The sequence below is a fragment of the Microcebus murinus genome, chromosome 16, assembly GCF_040939455.1.
Source record: "Microcebus murinus isolate Inina chromosome 16, M.murinus_Inina_mat1.0, whole genome shotgun sequence".
Lineage (NCBI taxonomy): Eukaryota > Metazoa > Chordata > Mammalia > Primates > Cheirogaleidae > Microcebus > Microcebus murinus.
In genome coordinates this window covers 38265248-38288694 of record NC_134119.1, presented here as the reverse complement: position 1 = coordinate 38288694, position 23447 = coordinate 38265248, and the positions used below count along the sequence as shown (strand labels likewise).

The window sequence follows — 23447 nt, the reverse complement described above, 5'->3', positions numbered from 1 at the left end:
TGACTAGTCTTGTGACTTTGAGCAAGTTATATAAATTCTCTGATTCACCACTTCTTCATTCATTCATTCATTTATTCAACAAATATTCACCGAGTGCCTACTATGTGCCAGGTACAATGCAAGGCCACAGGAGTGCACTAGTAAATGAGACACAGTGTCTGCCTTCAAGCAGACTACAGAATTAAGGAGATGGCATCTGCTTATACCACGGTGAGGCTGTTGGATGAGAAGGGAAGACGAGGGTGTTGTGGGAAGACAAAGGAGGGAGGTTCATCCCAGATTCGGTGAGACACTAAAGACCGTCTAGAGGAAAGGGGCTCTAAACTGACACCCAAATGATGAGCAGTTGTCAGCTGAGTGAAGGAGCAGGAGGGAATGTGTTCCATGCAAAGTGCTTCACCTGGGTGAGGCTTATAGACTAGAAGGTGCAGGGCTGTCGATAATGGGATGCTGTTTATCATTTCCATTGTTAAACAAGAGGAAAACCAGAGGGGGCAATGGAGAGAGATGAGGCCAGAGGGCAGGCAGGGAGTTCATTGTGAAGGGGTCTGTACTCAGGTCTGAGTGGAGGGGGGGAGTGGTGTTTATTGTGGGAACAGTGAGGGTCCCTGATGATTTCAGTGAAGGGCAGAGAGCAGATTGAGAGGGGTGAGGCCAGAGGCAGGGAGGCCAGAAGAGGCTACGTAAATAACCCACGTGTAACACAGGGGGGCTTGAACTAAGTGGGAATGAAATTAAAGAAAAAGGGGCACCTCCAAGAGCTTTTCTGGGGTACAGTTAATAAGGCCTGGTGATTGATTGTGAGGGGGAAGTCATTAAAAAAGGAAGGATAAATGGTCTCCCCCAGGTTTCTCCACTGAGAAGCTACACGGGTGGTGGCACCATCTACAAAGAAAGAGAAGACTCGGGAAAAGAAGTTTGGGTAGAAAAATGACAGATTTGTTTATAAAAATAACTGACCTTTCTGAGTTCTTCTAAGTCTCGGAAACATTGTATGTAAGGCACCTGGAAAAGTACCTGGCATGTTGTGGGTGCTTGATAAATGGTGGCTCTTCCTCTTGTTTCATTTTTAAGACTCTATTTCAGGCCCTGTTTTGTTAAGTCATGATGTTCTTTTGCTGTTTAGCGTGAGCTCTTCAGAGCCACAAGAATTGCAGTTTTGTTCACCGTGCCGCTCGTTTTCATGTGTGTTTCTTTCTCTCCTTCTCTTCTGCATGCTGCCTGGGGACTGGCTTCCTTGTGGTCAGCACCAATGGGCAGCGCCCAGGTGACCCCGGGGACTCCACTCTGCCTCCTCACCACAGGTGACCACCAGAGCCCTGGGCGGGCGGGAGGGGAGTGAGAGTGGCCCACACTCCATGGGTCCTCCAGGCAGGTGCACCAGGGAGAAACTGGCAGTGCCTCCACCTCAGCCCCCATCCACCCACTCACCCACCTACCCATCCATTCACCCGTCCACCCACCCCTGTATCCACTCCACCATCCATCCCTTCTGCTAATGCTTACTAAGTACCTACTATGTGCCAGGCACTGTTCTAGAAACGGAGGGTTACACTGATAAGCAAAAGAAGACACGTTCCTATGCCACTGGCTAAAAAACTACATGAATAAGTGTGCAACTGGGAGTAGTGCCACAAAGGAGAGGTGGGCAGTGTCCAAAATAAATACACCCGGAGCCAAGGGAGTGCTTCTCAGGGGAAGTGACAACTGAGCGGTGGTCTGAGGTTGGGGAAAAGTTGACCTAAGGAGTCCATGTTTTGAATATGAGTTCTGCTTATGATCTCAGGTCTTCCCTTTGTCCTGACAAAAGTTCCATGATGCGTGCTCAGCCCCACTTTTCCTATCTGTTAGGTAGGGATCACAATACCTACCTCTCGGGGGCACCATTTGCATTGTAGATGCCACGCAGGGAGCCTTCCATGCTGGTGTGCTCTAGACTGGACAGGATGCTTAGTGTCAAATGAGCTGCCATGGGTGTGCACAGTCTAGAGAAGGCTTTGTTTGAAGGAAACACCAGCCCCTTTCCTCAAGGACATCATGGGTACAGCTCATTTCACACAACCATGAGCCATTCTTCAAAGGATGCCCAGCCCGCCTATGTCAGAGGCTGGTGCCCATCGTGGGGCCCAAGAGACAAAAGACAATCTGCTAACCTAGAGATCTCTTTTCTGCAGGGGCCCCTTTCTTGTCCATTGGAAGTTTCTAGGAGATTTCAAACCTTTCCCTGTCACCTCTCTCAAAGCCCTTGCCCAGGCAATGGCCTCCTCTCTACCAATCCCTGACTGGTCAGTTTGTCCTGGTGGGGAAGAGGGTGCAGTGGGCAGTAAGGATGTGTGTCTGGCCATCCATACCTCCCTCCACTCCTGTCCATCGCCCTTCCCAAACTCAGGAACATCACTGCTAGTGAATGAGTGGGTGTCTCAGGCCGGGGTTCCCTGGACACTGAGCCTGAGACTTGACTTTTGTGCAGATTCCTCATTGAGGAGTGTTCTCAGGAGAAAGAAAGGGAGGAGGATGGAGTGGGGCAGGGGGCAAAGCTAAGGGAAGATGTGCACACCTGCATCAGCTGGAGCCCAGAGGAACAGGGGAAGTCTGGAGTATGAGGTGTACCGCAGAGTTGGTCCCCCTGGAGGCAGTGGGGCATTTACACCATGGTATCTGGTCAGCCATGTGCTGGGAGCTGCCATCGGGGTGCATGACCTCCTGGGAACATGGTTCCCTTTGCTTGATGGCACTTCTCCAAGGAAGGAGGCATCTGTGAGCCGTTCGCCACCCACCCCACTGCAGCTGGAGAGTAGACGCCCCAGCCCAGTAAAGGAGATCTGGGCAGAACCTCAATGGCATCCACTATGGCCCGATTTCATCCCCGCCCTTGTGCTGCCCCGTACCACCTTAATACAGTGTGTCAGTGCCGGCACCTCCGGAATTTCATCTCAGCCACTCCCTGGTTATACGACCTTCAGCAAGTTGCACAGCCGTATTTTACCTGCAAAACTATTTATCACACTGAGTACCGTCTATTAAGGATTAAACTATTTAATCTTTTATTTAAATTATTTAATAGATAGCCGTAGAGAGTGTCCTGTGTAGTAGCAGCACATAGTGGGTCTTCACCCAATGCCAGTCCCTACCCCGACACAATCACGGGCCCACCGGCCTCACCCTTCCCCGGGGGAGGCGGGAGCTGCAGATGGACAGCCAGAGGACAGCGACCCTCGCCGCCGTGCCTGCCCCTAATGTACGGAGAAGCAATGCTTGTCCGAGTGTGGGCGAGCCGCTCCGTTTCTGCCGGGCCATCGTTCTCTGGCTCTATTCCATTCGCGCAGTCAGATAATGTTTTCTTTAAACAGAGCCGATCCCACATCAGGTGCATTTGTTCTTGCCTCCCGCCTTCCGGGGCGTCCGAATGTTCCTCCTCTGGCAGGTTTATTTCATCGCATTCCGTTTTATTTCCGCACGTCTCTCAGCCTCCTCTGACGGGTGAGGCACCTGTGAGAGTTTCTCTCTGAGCAGGCTGTCCCTTTCAGCGGGCGTGTCTGTTAATGCTCCTCCCCTGGGAGCAGTCGTGGCCGATGTAAATAATAACTGCCCGGGTCTGAGTGACGGGGATATTAGACTAGGCACAGGCAGCCTGTTTTCACATCAGCACCGACGCAGAGCGCTGCGGACCCGCGTCATGCAGCAGGGACAGGCTGGCGTTCGGGGCGAGTTAGGCTGAGTTCAGCTCTAAGCTCAGCCTCTTTCTGGCCTGGTGATCCCTGGCCGGTTATTTCTTTTCTTGGTACCTTATTATCTTCATCTGGAGAAGCTGGGATAATAATACCCCTGGTCATAGTTAATCATGAGAATTAAGTACGATAACAGCTTTAATTGCTTTGCCCAGCTAATTCCATAGTTCTTCAGGTCCCCATGATGTACGGGCCTTGTCCTTCAAGGAATCCATGCTCCGGAGTGAGGTTTCCCAACCTCAGTGCTGTTAGCATCTGGGGCCGGAATCATTCATTGTCATGGGGGAGCTGTCCTGATGTTTAGCAGCACTCTGTCCTCTACTCCCTAGATTCCAGATGCATGTCACCTCCAATTGCAGCAACCAAATATATCTCCAGACATTCTCAAATGCCCCCTGGGGATAAAATCATCCTCCATTAAAAAACCTCCAGAGTTGCTCTGCTCAGTAGAAATAGAATTTGAACTGTGTATGCAATGTTAAATTTTTTAAGAGTCACATTAAAAAGTAAAAAGAAACAGGTGAAATTAATTTTAATAATTTATTAAAATACAGATGCTCCTTTTCTTACGGTGGCATTACATCCCAATAAACCCATGGTAAGGTGAAAATAACATCTCAAAAATGTATTTCACACGCCTAACCTTACTGAGCATCTTAGCCTAACCTACCCTAAACATACTCAAAACACTTATACATTAACCTACAGTTGGGCGAAATCATCTAACACAAAGCCTATTTTATAATAATGCATGTAATTGGTTGAATGCTGTATTGAAAGTGAAAAACAGAATGGTTGTGTGGGTACTCAAAATACAGTTTCTACCGAATGCATATCGCCTTCACACCATCATAAAATCGAAATCATAAGTGGAACCATTGTAAGTCAACCCATTGTGAGTCAGAGATCATCTGGTCTACTCGAAATATTATTTTAATATGTAATCAAAATTTAAAAATCTACTGATGAAAGATTTTTGCATTCTTTTTTGTGCTATGCCTTTGAAATCTGGTGTGTAATTTTACACTTAGAGCACTTCTCAATTCAGATGTTACGTTTTCAAGGGTTAAAATGAAATATAATTCAAAAAAGGTAAAAACTGTGTTTAATGAGCGAACGTAATTTACACTGTTTTAGTTTTTAAATTTAAATTAGTTGAAATAAAGGTTGACGTTCAGGTGCCCAGACACACGCGCCACATTTCAAGTGCTCAGTGAGCACGTGTGGCCCAGTGACCACCATTGCGGACAGCGCAGCCCTGGAGGTGAAAATGGTCTTCATCATCTTGTCCCTAGTTGGTGAACAGAGCACATACGTGCGGAGTAGAGGCTCAGTAAATGTTCAGCTGCCTTTATCCCACTTTCCCCCACAGGGGGCATTCGGTGATGTGTGGAGATGCATGTGATTGTCACAGCTGAGTGTGAGGGGTGCAGGCCAGGGGTACCTCCACTAAGAGAAGTAAGGTGCAAATCACTTCTGGCCTCGATTGGGCATTTTTCTGTCTGCAGTGGACAAATGACTAGTTAATTAACATTTCACCTGAGAGGACTGTCTAGCCTACCTACCACTGGGGAAAGACCCTCGCCTCCTCAGAGCCCCCCTGCAGCTCAGCCAGGCCTCGAGGGCTGGTCCGGGCCTCCGAGCCCAGGAGGAGACTGGCAGTGTCCAGTCTGGAAGTCAGAGTGGGTGTACTGACGGCTGCCCCAGGGGCAGATCTGGATTCACCACCTTGGCCATGCCCAGTGCCCACTGTCAACTCTCCACAAGGAGAAGGGCCGTGGGACAAGCCGTCATCTGGAGCCCAAACTCTATTCCTTATAACTGAGCGACCTTGAGCACATCGCTCAGCCTTTCTGAACCTCAGCTTCTTCCTCTGTGACATAATAAGGACGAGCTCCACATGCCAGGCGCAGGGAAGAGGCGGCAATCCCCGCCCGGCTCTGGGTTTGAGAAGGTGTTGGATACAACTCCTCTTATTATTCCTTTCTTCCTGGGCAGCTCATGTTAAAACTCTCTATTATTTTCCTGGCAATTCTTTAAGCCAGCGCCTTGCCGCAGTGACAGGATTTAGATTGTCGTACGGTCTCTGGGAGTCTTTGCAACTGCCCCTAAAGCAACTCTCCCAGGGACAGTTTGCAATCCTGGACCCAAGTAGAAAGAGCGTGAGCCTCTGGGGCAAGGCTGTGCCGGCCGAGAGAAGACAGGGAAGCAGCCCAGCACCCTCCCTAGGGTCACTCCCCAGGCCCTGCCAGCCTGGACGCCCTGGGGTCTCAGTGGCCCTCCCAGGGAGCTCGTGCCCTCTGGAGGGGGTTGGCGGAGGGTGCGAGAACAGGAGCTGGGGCAAGAGAGCCAGGTGAAGCACCAACCTGAACCCCCACTGCGGTGGGACCCTAGCAAAGAGAGGAGGAAGACAGGCAGTGGGGGTCGAGGCACAGCCTGCCAGGCTGGCTGGCACAAAGGGGCAGCTCTGGGGGACTGTGACATCAGGGGTCTCCAACAAGATGAGGAAAAGAACACTATGACAGCAAACACGTATTACATACTTCCTACATGCCATGGACTGTGCTGTTTCACATTATTGACTCGTTGAAACTCCCCAACGACTCTGTCCCGCAGGGTGCTATTAGTATTCTCATTTTATGGAGGAGGAAACTGAGGCTCAGATGACTGAAAATCACACAACTTGAAAGTAATGAAGCTGGGATTCTAACGCAGGTCTGTTTAGACGTCTGTTATCTCACTCACCATGGCCTGTGCCCACAGCCGCCATGAGCACCTGTTACGAGCCAAGCACTGGGAAACACTACAGTGGAATGGGTCAGGACTCTGTCTCGGAAGCCACATAATTTGCTAGCTGTGGGACTTGGAGCCATACCGTTGCCCTATTTCTTTATCTGTAAAATGGGAAAATTAACAATGGCCAGTTGTTGAGAGGAATAATGAGATAATACATTTCATTGTCTCAGATGTGTGTTGTCATAATAATGATTGTAAACCCATCTTACAGATGAGGAAACTGAGGTCCAGAGAGGAAGCAGGCAGGCAAGCTGTCCATTGGTAAGACTCGGGCACGACCGTCATTCCTGAGAAACATGGGTGGTTGGGGAGATAGGTTAGAGCCCATCAGGACCTCAGGCCTGGGGCACCTAAAATGCCAGGGAGAAATCATGAATCAGGGCTTCCCAGGGAATTGGGACGTAAAGTGGGAGGCTGGACACAGCAGCACATCAACCCCAGCAGCTGCGGTGGCCCAAGGCAAGAGCAGGACTGAGAGCTGAGATGGGAGATAGGATGCTGTGGTCCCTGAGCCTTTGGCCTGAGTGTTCTCCAGTCTCCCTTGACCTCAGTGGGTCCCAGAGCACACAGGGGCCAGGGCTGTGCCTGCAGACTAGGGGCAGAGCCACGGCTGGAGCTCAGGGAGGCAGCTGACATCCAGGAGCCAGGCTGGTCACTGCAGAGGACCCTCCTCAGCAGTTCTGGGGGACTGCAAGGCTGACTCTGTGAAGCAGGGACAGTGGCTAGTACTGGGTCAAGTGCACCACAACACTGTCCTTGTCTACAGTCTTCCAACAGAGGTTCAAAGCTGGACAGACACAAGACTGCCACTACATCATTGTGGCTCCCACTTTCTGTTACCAAGCTCCCCACTGAGTCAAAAGACTTAATACAGAAGAGGGGTGTCGCATCCCTTATGGGGTGTCCTCCTGTAGAAGGTGGGTGTTTATGCCTCCTTCAGATGAACATATCATCAGGGAGCATATAGGACTGAGGCTCTCTCACCCTACCTTTTTCTGTCCTGGGATATTCTTCTTAAACCAGAGATTAAATGCAAATTCAGAAACCCAGTGTCATCCTTTCCTTCTCTCTCCCCCTATCTTCAATATCCAATTTGCCACCAAGTCTGACTGATGCGTCTCTGAAATCCCTCCAGAGCCTCTTTCTCCTTCTTCCTCACTGCTACGCCTCACAGCTGAGACCCATAAAGTCCTGCTTAGATTAGTGTCACAGCCTCCAAACTGGTCTCCTTGTCTTCTCATCGACCCCCTTCCGACACACACTCCCCGCTGAAGCCAGAGTGATCATCCAAAAATAAGAATGGGATCCTGATTAAAATGCTCCCAAGGCTGCCCTTGTGCTTTGAGAGAATTAGCCTGAATCAAAGGCCACTTGCTGTCTAGTCCTGCGCGTTCTCCATCTCTCCGACTTTGTTTCCTCCTGAGCGCCCTGTGCCCCATTCACACTGGTCATGTGAGTGATACCGGCCTTCCCACATCCTCCCGTCTTTGCTGAGATGCTCTCCATCCATGGTCTGTCTGCCAACTCGCCCTCTGCAGTCAAGTTCAGACAGCTTGCTGTCTGCAAGGCCTTCTCTGACCCTCACTATCTCAGCCTGCAACCGGAGGAGACGGTCATCCTCTTGAATGTGGCGCAGTCACAGTACAACAAGCATGTTGTCTTGGAGCTGTTTGGTTTCTGTCAACTCTTTCCCTGTGCCCAGCACACATGCATGAAGGGTCTAATGAATGAGCAGGTGCTGACCACTGATAAAGTATGTGCCAGGCATGGCACACCCTACCTTGTGATGGTACAAGCACCTCAGCCTGCTCACCTTCTACCATTTTGTTAGGCTGATCGGGAGTCACTGAGCACTGGTTTTCAATCCAGTATTTGAACTCCATGCAGCCCCACCTGCCAAGCTTCCACGAGGAGCCTGGGACTCCAGAGCCTTTGAGGTGGGGTCCCCCAAGTCTGCTGGGACCAGTCCTACTGAGTTCAATGCCTCGACTGGACTTGCATAGTGCTGGCCCAGAAGAGGTTGGGCTGGGGGCAGGAATGATGGACAGTCGCAAGGGAGACCCTGTCTCAGGACTAACGCAGTCCAGAGTGCCACTGTGGCCAGCAACAGTCACCAAAACCACACCAGCCTCCTCTTCCACCCTTCTCACCTCCTGCAGACAGCTGAGCTGCTTTTCCACCCATCCTTCGGGGAGGAGGCTAGATCAGCTTTTAGTACAGAACACAGCAATTCAGTGTTTCTGCTTTCAAAAGCCAAGGGGCACAGGCTAGAAGAAAGAAAACATGTTCATGGTGGATTTGGCTGGAATCTCAGCAATCGATGCCGTGCTCGCTGCGGCTGATTTTATTGCCCTGGCTTGGGTTAGTTGCACTTATCTGAATTCCATGCCGCATGTTTACCTGCTCCTCTCTCTGATCCTGCTCATGTTCCCACTAATCCTTCTATAGATTTCTTGTTTCCTCCTCCCACGGACCTTCTCTCCTTTCCAGGCACTCTGATGTTTGCCGTCAGCTGCATGTTGCAGAGGCGTGATCTGGACAGAGCTGCCCTAGCTGGGCACAGCTTTGCTCCTCCTCCCCCTTCTTGCCCTTTTGGGTCAGGTAGTGCAGTCACCCCGTAAGGGATCAATTTGACCAAAGCTGGCTGGAAAGAATTGAATTATGTTTCTGAGTAAGAGCCTTGGGGAGCCTTGGCCCCTGGGGCACCCTGCCGTGCAGCTCAGACAGAGGCAGCGAGGAAGTATTGCCTGTCCAGAAGCCTGTGCTCCGCTCAGTGAGGACCAAGCAGGAGTCTCCCATCCGTCTTCCCGCGTGCTGTCTGTCCGCTGGCTCTGACTGCTGCTGCTGTTTGCATTTTACTTGGTGAAATGATAAGATAGCCTTCCTGTTTGTAGCCCCTCCCCAGCCTGCTTGGGTCACGGCTCCACTTAACCAACTATTATGAGTTGAATTGTGTCCCCCTAAAAAAGATATGTTGGAGTTGTAACCCCCAGTGACTGTGAGAGTGACCTCATTGAGAAAGAGGATCTTTGCAGTTGTAGTTAGTATAAAGTCGGAAGGGTGGACCCTAGTGCAGTATGTCCCGTGTGAAGGCAGAGACACACAGGGGTGACACCATGCTGACAGCAACGGCAGAGATTGGAGTGATGCATCTCTGAGCCAACGATGGCCAAGGGCTACCAGAAGCGAGGCAGAAGCAAAGAGAGTTTACCCAGCGTCTCCGAGGAAGAGGGCCCCTGCTGCAACTTGATTTTGGACTTCTAGCCTCCAGAACTATAAAGGAATAAGTGTCTGTTGTCTTGTGGTAATTTGTAACAACAGCCACGGGCAACCCATACACTTGGAAACGCAGGTGTCCTGAGTGCTGGGCAGTGGGCAGCGGTCAAGCCCCAAGGCTCTCCCTTTACAGTGGACAGACTACAGGGAGACCACGGCCGGGAACTGCCATCCCGGAGAATCTCTTTGTCCCATCCCCTCTCCCCTGTGAGGCCCCCTTGTAAACGGTATTCTACGTTTGGCCTGGACTCTGGCTCTGACCCTTCCTGTTTCTGTTTGGTTTCTGCCTTCTGCCTTTGAACAGTCATGGCATCCACTGCGGGTCACCCCCCGGCCTGAGCCTCTGCCTCGCCAACCAGACTGCGGTACCCTGCTGTCCGTGTCCCGGGATTATGTGAGATTATACGACCCGGAGACTGTCCCCGGTTGACTTTTGTTGTATTCTCTATACTTAACGCCTCTGAGAAGGCGTCCCTTGTCCCGGTGCTTCCCTGGGACTGCTCTGAACTCCACAGGAAGAATTACAATCAGTTCAGTGTGACCATGCGCTCTCTCCTCCCGGCTGCCTGAGAGAGTCTAAAGGGACTATCACTTTGCCGCAGGGCATCCTAAAGAGTGTGTGTTCTCCTCTCTTACATCTGCTCTTCACACTAAAGCCTTAATCCCCAGCGCAGGCCGTGGGTGCTTCTGTTGGCAGCAGCTAAGCAGCTTTGAGCCCCCTGGGCTCTGGGCTCAAAGCACAGATTTCTGCAAGCCAGGAGCCAGTGCTGTCGGCTGAGCTGACTCAGCCCTGCATCCTCACCAGCAGGCGGGCCTGGTCTGGACCACTGGGAGCCAAGGTGGGGAGGGGAGAGGGGAGGCCACTGAGTGGTCTCGGGAATACCGGAGATGTGCCCCGCTCCACCGATGACTCCACTGGCAGAGATCAAGTCTGCAGTCTGGGTTCGCCTAAGCAGAGCCACGCACGCCCTTTCCTGCGCCCTCCTTTGTGTTCACACCCATCATGCTGAGCTTTGACTTTCTGTTGGTGCGCTTCCCTCTCCCGCTGAGCAGTAAGCACCAAGATAGCATAACTGTCTCTCAATTACCTCCCATGCTCAGCACCTTGCTGTACCCACTAGCATCATGATGCTAGCACTGCTCAGGTTAGGCGACGTCTAGGCCTTTTCCTCTGTCGCCAAGGGTTGAACTGGTGCTGATGAGACCAGGGTATTGGATCTCACTTGAGGCCAAGTCCATGTGGAGGTCACCTGGCTTTGTCCAGTTAGTTCCATGGCCATGGACTGAATTTTGTTTCTGGCCGAAGTCTAAGCACAACTGTAGGCACAGTTTGACCCTGCACCGAGGATGCAGACTGACAGCCAGCACACGCCCAAGCCCCAGCCACAGGCTGACTCCTGATCCCTGCTAAATTTAGCCTTGGCCATGGCCTGACACCTCACCCAGTCTACAATGTGTGCCTTATACCAGGTTCCTAGACAAACCTTATACCCAATCTAGGCATAGCTTGAGGTCCTAGTCTAGTTGCAGACTGAACCCTCTCTCTAACCCTAGCTGAGTCCTGGCCGCACTTACTTCTTGGGTAGGCCTCTCCTGGGCACACGAGTGAGCAGTTGGGGTCACTGGGAAGTATAAACATATTTCTGGCCCGCCAGTGATGAAAAACTCAAAAGGACATGCCTCAGAAGGGGTGTGTCAACAATGACTGTGTCTGGCATCCGTTGGGCATGACTGCTCTTAAATATGCCCGTTTTGCTACACATGAATGGATGAAAGGCATTTTAGAATAAGGGAGTTTTCTTGCACCCAGAAGAGATTCTCCGTAAAAGCATCGTTCAGTCGTCTCTCCTAGTGTGTGCAGCATGACTGAGTTGGAATTTGACCTACACAGAGCATTTATGGTGTAAAACAAGGTCCACCTGCAAACACAGATTCAGGAGCTTCGTGGAACCAAGCGGAATCAGCAGTTGAGGAACAATTTATTTGAGTGGCCTGAGTGCTTTCAAACAATCAATTAAAGCTATTCCCATCTCGCAAGGTGCTAACCTTCAATTGAGGCTGAACACGAGGGCAACTTCTGTCAGCAATATTTAGCGGTTTTAGTTGTATAGGCTGTGATGGAGTCAATTCTAACCTCTTAGGACCGGCTGGGTAATATTGAGGGAGTCTGAGATATTAGAAATGTGTGTCTTCTTTCCACTTAACTCGGCACTTATTAAATGCTTTTCCAAAGCAAGGGTAGGGCTGCCTTGGAAAGACTTGTATCTCTGTAGTGTTTTCCAGCTACTTAACATTGACTCTGAGTTAAATCGTGGCTAAAAGCAATTACTGTCATGTGATGAATTGAGGCAATTTATTTATTACTTGAGAAACATCCTAGGTGATGTCACTTAGAAGAATGATGGAATAATCCTTCTCAAGTGCTCCATTACCAACCAGATCTGGTGAGGGAGGCACTGTTCTGAGGCATGGGGGAGGGAGTCCGCAATTTAAAAAAAAAAAAAATTAGTCATAGTGAGTTCAAAGAAAGCGTATGAAAGTATGAGAAGCAGAGCATAAAAAATGGTCACCTAAACTTGAGCGAGACTTGCTTCCCTGTGGAATTACATGGGGTGCTTTCACTGCTAAATATCAAGAAGGGTATTATAGAGAAAGCCCAGGGATTAATAATAAAACTAAATTCAGTGTATAAAGGGCTTGGAGATGGTGGTTGATATACAAGGAAAGCGAAAAGGATGAGGGAACTTAAGCTAAAAAGGTCAAGTTTAAATATCATTTGAGCAAAGCCTGTATAATTTGGCCCGTGTAACAAGATTCACATGACACGTTCATCAATCCCTTGGATATTAGAATATGACGCGTGGGTGCGAGGGCACAAGGGGACGTGATCTTCAAAAAGGGCTTATGAATGGAACTGCATGATACAGCAGGTGGCAAACTCGGCATGGACAGGCATAAATGCGAAGGTTTGAATCTGGCTGGTCAAGAGAAGATTCTAGATCTCCTAAATACTGGTCTGCTTCTTTCTTCCAGATATTTGAGGAAAGACAACCACATTGCTCTGCTGAGCAATCTCTCTCCCTATTTATTAGAGAGATGGCAGGGTAGCATAATAGTTTAAGGAGAATAACTTTCTGTCCCAGACTGCCAGGGTCCACATCCCAGCTCTCCTGCTTGCTCCTGCTACTTAATCTCCCTGAGGCTCAGTTTCCCCATCTCTGACATGGGCATAGTGATAGAACTGCTCCGTAGTATTGTAATGAGAATTCAAATAGATAAAGAGGCTTAAAAAGGCATCCCAGATTGTAGTAAAAGCCCTGAATATGTGTTAACTCTTTGTTGTTAATCCTATCAGTGTTTCCCATGTGGTCAAGTATCCTAAGCCTTCTGTTTCCATCTTCTGGAAAAACCCAGTTTCACACCTGGCTGTCCTAAAAGCCAGCCCACAATTTATCCATCTCAGCTTTGACTCTGCTGAAATCAAGACATAGTACTGAATGTTCTCTTTGGTTTACAAGTCCAGACACCTCTCAAAAGCAGCAAAGAGGTGAGCCTAGCACCGCTTGCTCATAGGAAGCACAGGCTGGCCCTGGGCCAATCTCATCTCCCATTCATCCTTCACTGTTGCCCTGTCCCGCTGGGACATGCAGGTGACCCCTGTAGGCTGTGTTTCCGGGCCCCCCATGCAGCTGGCCTCTGGGTTCGGCCGAAGGGAGACATACATAAGGGATGGTAAAGCAAAGGGAAGGGAGGAGTCTTCCCCCTCTCGGGCTCAGGCCCCTTCCCCGGCAGCCATTGCGTCTACTCCACGGCTTCAAGGCCCCCACTGGGCTCCCGCAGTTCCACCTGTGGGGCGATCCTGACCTCTGGGTTCTGATAAGTCTTCCATCTGTTTTTGTGTCTCCAGTCTGGGCTGGTCAGTGGCTTCCTGATATTGCTACCCTCTGGGCTGCCCCACCATTGTCCTCTGATCCCTGTGTATCAGTTCTCTAGTAAATTTGCTCCATTCGAAATGTGTGGAGTGGCTTCCCTTTTCCTGGGCTAATACTGGCTGATGTGGAGCCTGCGCTGCTCTGCAGTGATTATTCCTTCCTTTTATAAGTGGTAATGGGGGGAGAGCTGATTTAATCATCCAATCTATATATTTTTTCCCCTGTATCAACATCACACTTACTAGTGTAAAATATCTGAAATACACATTTTTTTTTCATTTAACAAAAAAAAGTCAGCAACAGCATTTGTTTCTCCCCAGGCTTCTCGCACCCCTCCTGTTCGCTCCAATTTCAATCCTCAAAGACTGCCAGAGTAGTTCATGATCACAATTACAAATACTCTGAATGCCTTGGGATGCAATTTGTAAAGTCTAGAGGCTCGAATCTAATGAAGTATCCAGATGCTCTCCTATCAACTTCTTTCATATCTTGGACTTTAATTCCGTCTTAAAAATAGCCTACCATTTTGAGAATTTGTTTCCAGCCAAATCAAGAAGGTGTGTGTTGCCTACCTGACTTTAGAAGAGCCAGAAAGTTGCCCAGCTTCCTCATCTTCTCCCTGTTATCTCCTCTTGGCAGAACCCCCATCGTCAGAGATGCCTGCAATGTTTAAAACCTTCCCTGGCATAGAAGAAGCAGCTTAGAGTCAGGGCTTCAAAGGTTTTCTCTACCGGGTGCCAGATACATGCAAAGCCGGAGTAAAGACAGAGAAACTCTTCAACAAAAGAAGTCATTAACTAGACAGGGGTAAACTGCCAGCACGGTGAGATTCGCCTCTGATAAGCCACGCTGGGGATAATATGCCCTTGGACAGCTGAGAGGCGACGGTGTGTTTTGAAGAGTGCAGCTTTTAGGGATTGTGTCCCCGAGAGTTGGCTTCCTTTCCTTACCGTCAGCAATGATCACCAGCGTGGGTTACACATCCGTTGGGATTTACTTGGTTTTATCAATTGCAATTAGATGTTCTTTATCTGTGACTTCTATTTTTGCTCCCTATCTTTATAGGGAAAATTCTCTGCAGTAAAGCGATAGAAGTGGGCCTGTCGCCAGTGAGAGCACTTTGAGAATGAATCATTAATCCCCTGTTGCCGAATTATGTTATTGCTGCCATTAAGTCACGCAGATGTCGGCCTGATACAGGCCTTGCCACTATGGGGAAAGTTAAGTGAATCGCTCTGGGGTCTCCGCCTGCCTTGATCCTCAGGACTGGAGGGACTCGGGCAGCAGGTTGCAAGGAAGCATTGCTGCAGCCTCTGGCACCCACAGTTCAGAGACACGAAAAAAAACCCTCTACCACCCTGGGGCCAGTTCCAAGGACATGGCGTCGTTATGCCACATAGGTGACTTAGTTCCTCAGAATTTATCAAGCACTTTTACCTCCAGTGTTACATTTGATCCTTAGAAAACCCCTGTGTGGACTTGGCATTTCTTCCCTCTTTCGCAAACGAGGGTATCAGATCGCACCGCCGTGAACAGATTTGGTCGCACAACCAGCCGGTGATGGCGTCTGGAGGCAAGCTCACGCGTTTCTAATTTAAGAGCCATTCTCTTTGACCAGACTCATAAGACCACAGGATCTTAACATCAAAAGAGGCATAAGAAGTCACATAGTCCCTTCTGCTCAACAGGAAGCACGCTGAGGTCCAGCCAGCTCCTTTCCTTGCTGATGACACGTTCCCCTGCCTTTGAGGGTAACTTGGGAAGGGGCAGGGCAGGAGCAGGACAGACTGCACGGGGGTCCTGTGTCTCTAACGATGACGAGGAGAACTCCTCTCACCGAGAGCATGGGTATCACTGGAATTAGGGGCGCCAAGTTGAGGCGGGAGGTGATGTCAGTAGGCAGAGAAGAAAGGTCAGCATCCCATGAACGTGAGGTGTTCAGCGCTTGGTTAAGCATCCAGGAAGCCAAGGAGGAGAGAACAGGTAGACACAGAGTGGGCGAGTGAAAGGAGGGCTAACTCCGACACAGGACTTAGGAACAACAACCGTTTCCATCCTCTCTCTGCATCGGCTTGCTGCCTTGGAAGGGCTTGGTCTGGGCTTTAGCCTCAGCTGGGTAGCTCTTCTGCATTGCAGCTTTTCCTGCATTGGCTCCCAATCCACCCCATGTCACTTTTGCCCATTGATATTAGCTCTGATCTTTGAAAAGTCAGTGATCTCTGGACTTCAGTGTGCACCTGGGTCGTGTAGAGACCTGCTGCTGATTCAGGAGTCTGTGGTGGGGCTCAAGATCCTGCATGCCTAGTCAACTCCCACGTGATGCTGATATTCTGGACATTGGGCTGCTTTTGGAGTACCAAGGCTCTGGGACTGTCTTCACCCTGGAGGTCCCACTCAGGGGGGCTGAGTCCACAGCTGGACAGGACTCACCAGAGTGGTGAGTGCGGAGCAGAGCAGAGCAGCACCGCCCTTGTTGAGACTAAGGACTCACTGGGGAGAATCAGGGGGATGGTTGTTTGCGAGCAGGCGAAGAGGCAATAGAGAGACAAAGCATGGCAACTGGGCCCTACATAAAGAGCTGCTATTAAAGGAGGGGAGTGGATTTTAAGAAACAAAAGCCATGCCTTGGGCTTCAGGTTTCCATATGGAAGAGTAGACGGGTAGCACATGAAAAGCCAGATGAGGACTCCAGGCTGCGGCCGGGAGGAGACTGGATTCTCAGCCATCGTGGCTTTGGGGGAAAGAGCAGACAGCAGGAGGCAGCAGCTGCTTTGAGGGAACTGGCTCACCCTTCGGGAGTGCTCTGAGCACACAGGGCACAGCTGGCCTGGGCTTAAGGTCAGGCTTGCACCCTCATGTCAGAGACAGCAGTCTCCTGCCAGGGCAAGCTGAGTTCACAAGATGGTTTTTGATGATCACATCACCCCGGGGGCTCAAGTAGAGCCTTAAAGCTTCTCCAGTTGGATAAATTTATCACCTGCTGGTCACCTGGTCACCAATTCTGATTTACTTGGACTGTTCTCAGGTTGGGTCCCGTGGAGGGCAGAGATGAAGAGGATTGCCCCTTCTCCCAGTTCTCAAATTCCCAGCCCCTGCTTAATGGACAGGAATCACCAGAGTCAGAGACAGAGTCTTTCAGGGACTGGGACTCATACTAAGGCTGACCTGATGAAAAGGGTGGGCTTCAGGTGAGAGCAATCCAGCCACTGTCTCACTGAGGGGCTTCCAGTTCTATCCCTCTGAAAAGCCCCCTTGGATTTTGGGGCCACTGAGTCAGGCAGCCTCCGGTGTGGGTCCAGTGCTGGCAGCTGTGGAAAGCCCATCACGTGGCTGGGAGACCCTGTAGACACCAAGCCTGGTGTGCTTCCCGGTGACTGCTCCCCCCTGCCCCACCTGGCACTTACAGTGTGAGCCCTGGGCATGTACCTCTGACTCTGCCATGAGACCAGGACCATCCACCCTCTGTCCATCCCAGTTTTTTTCTCCCAGGTATAGGAGCCACATGTGAACGCTGCCTGGCCTTTAGTCCCAGAGCCATTTCTGTTATCCCTGTATTGCCTTTGAACACCACTGGCACCCTTCCTTGATGAACAAAGGCAAGATTCCCCAGGGATGAGAGCAAGTCCTCTCAAAGGAGTGAAAGTTGGATTCGCCATGTCCCAGGGCAAGCTCACATTCCTGTGTGTGAACTCTGGTCAGACCAGCCAGGCATGTCTCCTCCTAAAAGCCTCTCTGTGTAGCCTGTGATTTCAGCTCTGATGCCTGTTGGCTGAACTCATTGAATTTGTCTAAACCACTGGGCTCTGATCTTGCAGACAGCCTCCCTCAATCCCCTGGGTGTTCCTCTGTGGCCCTTGAGTATGTTCTATTGTTGGTTCATGGTCACTGCTGAAGATGCTTCTATTTAGGAACATCTTGGAATTGGCGAGGATGGGGAGAGATTTTCTAATACTCATCCATGATCTTCACTTTCCTTTGGCTATGGAGCTTGATTCCACCCTAGGAAAAGCACTGGACATAATGGATCACTCGCTCGTTTTTGAAACAATCTCTTCTCTTGGCTCTAGGATGTTACACTCTCCCAGGTTTGCTTCTTACCTGTCTGGCCATTCCTGTTTCCTAATCAGGTTTATCTTCCTATACCTACTCACTAAGTGCTGCAGACCCTCAAGACTCTATTCTAGGTCTGCTTCTCTTCTTATTCTCTCCCTGGGTGACTTCATCAACCCCCATGCTTCAAACACCCTCTATGTGCATATGACTCACACATTTTCACCTCCAGCTCTGATATTTTTTCAGAGCTCCAGATCTGCATTTTTAACTACCTACTTTTCTGGAGTATCTCTCAGCTCAAATTGCCCACAATACATGTATTTTCCCCGTAAAGCTATTATTTTTCAATTGTCTCTAGAACCCATAAACATCACTCTCATCCACCTTGTCATACAAACCAAAGATGTGTGGTCATCCGTGACAGTTCTTGCTCTTTTATTCCCCATATCCAATCCATAAAAAGATTTTTTGGCTATATCTCTTTCAAGTAATTGTCTCTTTTATCACCTCTATCTTCACTGTTATCACCTGAGTCTAAGTCTATCACTGTCATCTCCCACCTGGATTCCTGCAATGGTCTCAAAACTCATCTCCCCAATCCACTTTGATTCTGCACTGAAGCTGGAACGGTCTGTTAGAAACACAAATCTGACCATATCATTGCTCCATGAATAACACTTACGTGGCCCCCTATGTTTCTTGGCCTAAGGAACAAAACCCTCTTTTTGGCCTGAAATGTCCTGCGTAGACTGGTTCCTGCTGCTTTCTGACTCTCCAGCTTCTTTCTGACCCTCCCCTCCTTGCTTTCTCACCCTCACATTTCTCTTATTTCTTGGGTATGCCAGGGTGCCGCCCCAGTGCACAGCCTTGGCCAAGGCTATGTCTGCTGCTCCTCCCATATGCTCCTCTCTTGCTCTCTCTGCCTGGTTTCAGCCTGTCTTCTTCCCTTGGAGCTCACCCTACTGGCCATTTCCTCCCAGAAGTCACTTGTTTGCCTTTTATACACGTTCCAAATGTCATGTGCCTCTGTGTTCAAACCGTTAACAGTGTTGAAAATTCGCTCTTACTGATTCTTGGTTTATTAATTGTATGCCGCTAATCCCAACCACTGCTAATTGTAGACTCCTTGAGGGCAAGAACTGTGCCTGTCTTGCTGACCACTGTATCCCCAAACGCCTGGCACATGTGGGTCCTTGTGATTGTTCATTGAAGGAACGAAGTGTGAGTTTCATTAGACCAAGCTAATTACAGAGTTCCTAGGATAAGGAGATCCTGTCCAGGGGCTCTTTGCCCATGTATGCCAAGTCTCTAGACTTAGACCCCTTAGCAGGCACTAAGTGAAATTTAGCTGTGCCAATGAGTGAATGCTCCAGAGTCAACCCTTCCTCCAAATTCTTAATAAAAAAGACTCTGTCAATATAGAGGAAATTGTGATCTGAAGTGCTCTACTTCCTTTATGCTTCATATGTGGTGGCTTAGTCATATCTCAGAAGTTGTCTCCAAACCAGGAGATGGGGGCTACATAGGAGCTATTCAGAACAAGCCCCCACCCTGGAATGTCAGACCAGTCCTGCTGCAGAGGGGGCTGGCTAACTTCCCCAGGAATCCTCTAGGCTGTACATTGGCAGAGTCTGCTCAGGTAGCCCTGGAATTGGATGAGCTGGTCTTGCCTTTAGCTTGAGAAAGGAATGAGTAAAATCCTTCCTCTGTAAGTCCTTCTAGGAGAAGAATCTCAGACCCTACAGACAGCATAGTTTGGCACACAGCACGTGGGTGCTCAATAGCAAAATAAAGAATGACTGAATGAATAAATGAAGCCAACAATTTGGTTCACTGACCTTTATATCATTTCATAGTCATTTGTTAAACATGGATCATTAGGAGGAAGGCCTGTGCTAGACACTGGCACTAGAGAGATGAATTGGATGTGCACCCATTCCTTAAGACTTACTATTCTCACTAGGGAGACTTGGCTAAGTAAACCCAACTCATCTAAGTTACAACAGTCTGGGCAAAGCGCTCTGAGAGAGGAGACCCTTGACACTCTTAAGCAAAAACAAAGGGATGCATCAAGGTGCTAGAGGGCTGTTCTAAAATATCCATGAGTTTGGGGAAATCAGAACAATAGCGTATGGGTAGTAGCATCCCTTAAACTCAAGACTCAGCCGAGTTCTGTGAACACATGACTGAAAAAAGGAGAAAACTCAATTTAGTTCCACGAGAACAAATGTGTGTGGGCAGAGACGTCATCCCTCGAGCTAAACACTGAACAACCGCAAACGTTTAGGGAGCCCTTATTACCAGCCAGACTCTGCTAACATGGGAAAACAAAGATAAACGAGGCATAATCCCTCACTTCTGAAAAGCTTGCAGACCACGGGAGGAGACAGATGTGGAGACAGATAGCTAATAATGTTGATGCATTGGTTTAAGAGATATTGTGAGGTTTGCACAAAGTGTCATAAAGTGTTAACAGAATTTAGAGAAGAGAGAGAGAGAAGCTCTCCCAGGGGTGCATGCCAGAGAAGGTGCACTGGCTGCTGAAAGATGAGCTGAGGCTGATGTGGCAAAAAATGAGGAATGAGTTAGGACTTCCAGCTGCCTCGCACAAACATGGCATTGTTGGGAATGGGATGTGAAGGGGAGCAGGAGGACGTTCACTTAGGGTGCCGGTAACCCCAGGACCACTCTCCAGAATGACTGAAATCAGAAGTTGCCTGTGATCCCAAGAACATGACATGAGGAGGCTGGGCTTTGGCGTCCTCTGACTGCCTATTTTTTCTATGGCGTAAGCCAAATCGTTGTTTTAACGACGGTGGGATGGAGAAACTAGGGGGTTAAGAGTTGAATTCAAGGTTTATGACCACTAAGGTCTAAACTTAGAGGCAGAAAACCTGTGGAATCCTGGCCCTGACCTTGATCAGTTAACCTTTAGCAAGCTCCCTAAGTTCCCTTGGTCTCCTCATCTATAAAATGGGAAAATCGATATCTATCTTTGGGAATGTTTTGAGGCTTGACCAAGCTAGATCCATGAACTCAGCACAGGCTGAGATTATAGTAAGCGACCAGTTCCCTGACTTCCTCCATTGGGGACAGAGTAAATGAATTAGCACCTGGTAGAGCACATTGCATTAGACTTATATGCTAAAAAATGGAACCAGTCATATTTAAGTGTTCTTGGAATCCAAGGCAGTTGCCTTTAATACACTAAGCTTTTACCCTACCATTTGTTTCATATAAGGAATAAAACAAAAGCTTTTTTACCTTTAAAAGTCCAGTGATTTTAATTGTGTTGCCTTAACATGAAGTTGTTATGTCCACCATTTACCTGAAAGACTAAAGTAGGGTCAGGAACAATTCCATGAACCCAAACACTGAACTGTAGCTCAAATGGCTTGATCCTAGGGACAAAGCTCTGGGAGATAAAAATTCTCCACTTGATCTCACTGGAGGGGAAAGGGTGCTCCAGCGCAGCACAGACATGACCTTAGGCAACTTCTTTCATTTCTCTGCATGTCACTTTCTTCATCTGCAGAAGGATCTAATGATAATCCCAACCTCAGGAAGGATTGATCCTTAAAAGGTATTAAATGGGACAATGTATATGATACGCTTAGTACAGTGCCTGGCACACAGTTAGCTCTGGATAAAAGGAAGCTGTTGCCATGATGTTTGTTGTGTAGTCACATGTGTGAACCTTTTCAACATCTGTCCCTTTTCCTGTTCCCCTCCAAGGTGCCTCCACCCAGAATTCTAACACCATGGAGCCAGAGAAGCAGGTGGACAACACCGTGAAGATGGCCGGCGTGATCGCTGGCCTCCTCATGTCCATCATCATTCTCCTGGGCGTGATGCTCACCATCAAAAGGAGGTGAGTCCCTGCCGCTGCCCTAAAGACTCTGCTGACCCCAGGTGACCCCATGCCGACCTGCCACGTGGCCAGGTCGTTGCTCTGTGGATCACTGTCCAGCAGAGATCTTCTCATTTGATTGTCGTGGTCCTGAAATACTTGGGCCGACGGTGGCTCACTGTGTTGGTATCCAAAGGGGTGTGCTGCCTGCTGGGCAGGTAGCCCGGAGATGGCTGGTCTCTAAGGGGCCGGTGATCGCTACAGCTGGGCCCCCTTGATGTGCGGTGGGTTCTGTGTATCAGGAAACGAGTCTTCCTGGAGTTGCATGCTCTACCATGATCAGTCATGTCATCAAGACAGCTGGGGAGCCCCTGGAACATCCGTGAGCCCAGAAATGCAGTTGCAGGAAAGGAATGCTTTGTTCTTCTCAGCTCCAATCAGCCCTGATTTCCATCGGTCAAGCAGCAGCATCCCAAGCTGCCCTCTGCTTGAGAGAAAAAGCCTATAATGGTGCGAGGGTCCCCAGGGATTCTCCTGCTCCAGGATCCTTCCTACTCCATGTCCCCCAAAACCTCCCCAGCCAGGTTGTTGCTGCTTGTCACCTCTTAAACATTCTGTCTCCCCAGGCACCTCTGCCAGGTAACACAGTTTTGTCACTTCGTGTGTGTTTTTGCCAGTGTTGCTCATGAAAGCAAGGGTGCAGATTCCCCCTCTAGTCCCAAGATTTGCTATAGCAGCATCTCCTGGCTAGGAGATGTCCACGGGCTTGAGGATAACACAAGAGAATCACAAGGAGTGAGAGGAAATACAAAGAATGAGTATCACCTATTGCTGACCTCCAGGTGCCTTGGTTATTCCTCGAAACAAGAGTCCTGCTGACCTGCTCTCCTTAGCCCCTGCCTGCCACCGTGTTACCAGGCCTACTTCCCACCTGCACGTCTTCTCCGTTCCAAAGCCAGGGCCCCAACCCTGGCTCTACCTCCCCACTCCCCAGTCTTCCAGAGCAAACAAAGCATTTGCCCACATTATAATACGTGCTATTAATATAGTGTGCTCTGCCCCCAGTGAAAAGAGCCTCCTACATTATTAACCAAACTAATATCTCAGCCTGAAGCTCTGGGTTTTGGTTACACACAGAGTTCAGGGCAATCCCAAGTACTAGGGCCAGGGACTTACTTCCATATGAAGGAAAAAAAAAAATTGCACATGAAACTTACTCCCTGCCAGAGCAAAGGGACAGAATTCCCCCAGACTAATTGCAGCTTTTGCCTTAGAAACCACACGAATACAAATGCAGAAAATAAAATTTAAAAAAAGCAACGTCCCCATTTCCAGCCACCAGTAATTCAGAGAGAGATACTGGAGTTCCCATGACACATGCAGTTGGCCCTCTCTTGGCCAATGTCCCTCTGTCTTTCTCTCATGATTCTGTTTTGAACCTGTTTTGAGCCTGCCCTTCCTCTGGCCAGGACAGCTTTATGTTAGGACATCCTTTCTTGACATCTGTTGTCTGATGGGATCACTCTTTGCCTCAAACTCTCAACAGAATGGCTTAAGAGTTAAGGTTCTGGGCCGGGCGCGGTGGCTCACACCTATAATCCTAGCTCTTGGGAGGCCGAGGCGGGCGGATTGCTCAAGGTCAGGAGTTCAAAACCAGCCTAAGCAAGAGCGAGACTCTGTCTCTACTATAAATAGAAAGAAATTAATTGGCCAACTGATATATATATAAAAAAAAAATTAGCCGGGCATGGTGGCTCATGCCTGTAGTCCCAGCTACTTGGAAGGCTGAGGCAGAAGGATCGCTCGAGCCCA

At 49.4% G+C, this 23447-nt stretch overlaps 1 protein-coding gene across 5 annotated transcripts in view; it reads left to right on the top strand.

Moving 5' to 3' along the window:
• The window catches only part of PTPRT (protein tyrosine phosphatase receptor type T), a 1014822-nt gene that overhangs the window by 836218 nt on the left and 155157 nt on the right, over positions 1–23447 (top strand). For 4 of the 5 annotated variants that reach the window (XM_012781110.3, XM_076011129.1, XM_076011128.1 and 1 more), the window contains one exon: positions 21521–21656. In XM_012781110.3, coding sequence (XP_012636564.2) covers positions 21521–21656 — 136 coding nt within the window. Of the gene's footprint in view, positions 1–1247; positions 1305–21520; positions 21657–23447 lie in introns of all 5 variants that reach the window. The other variant, XM_020281830.2, reaches the window with a different exon arrangement.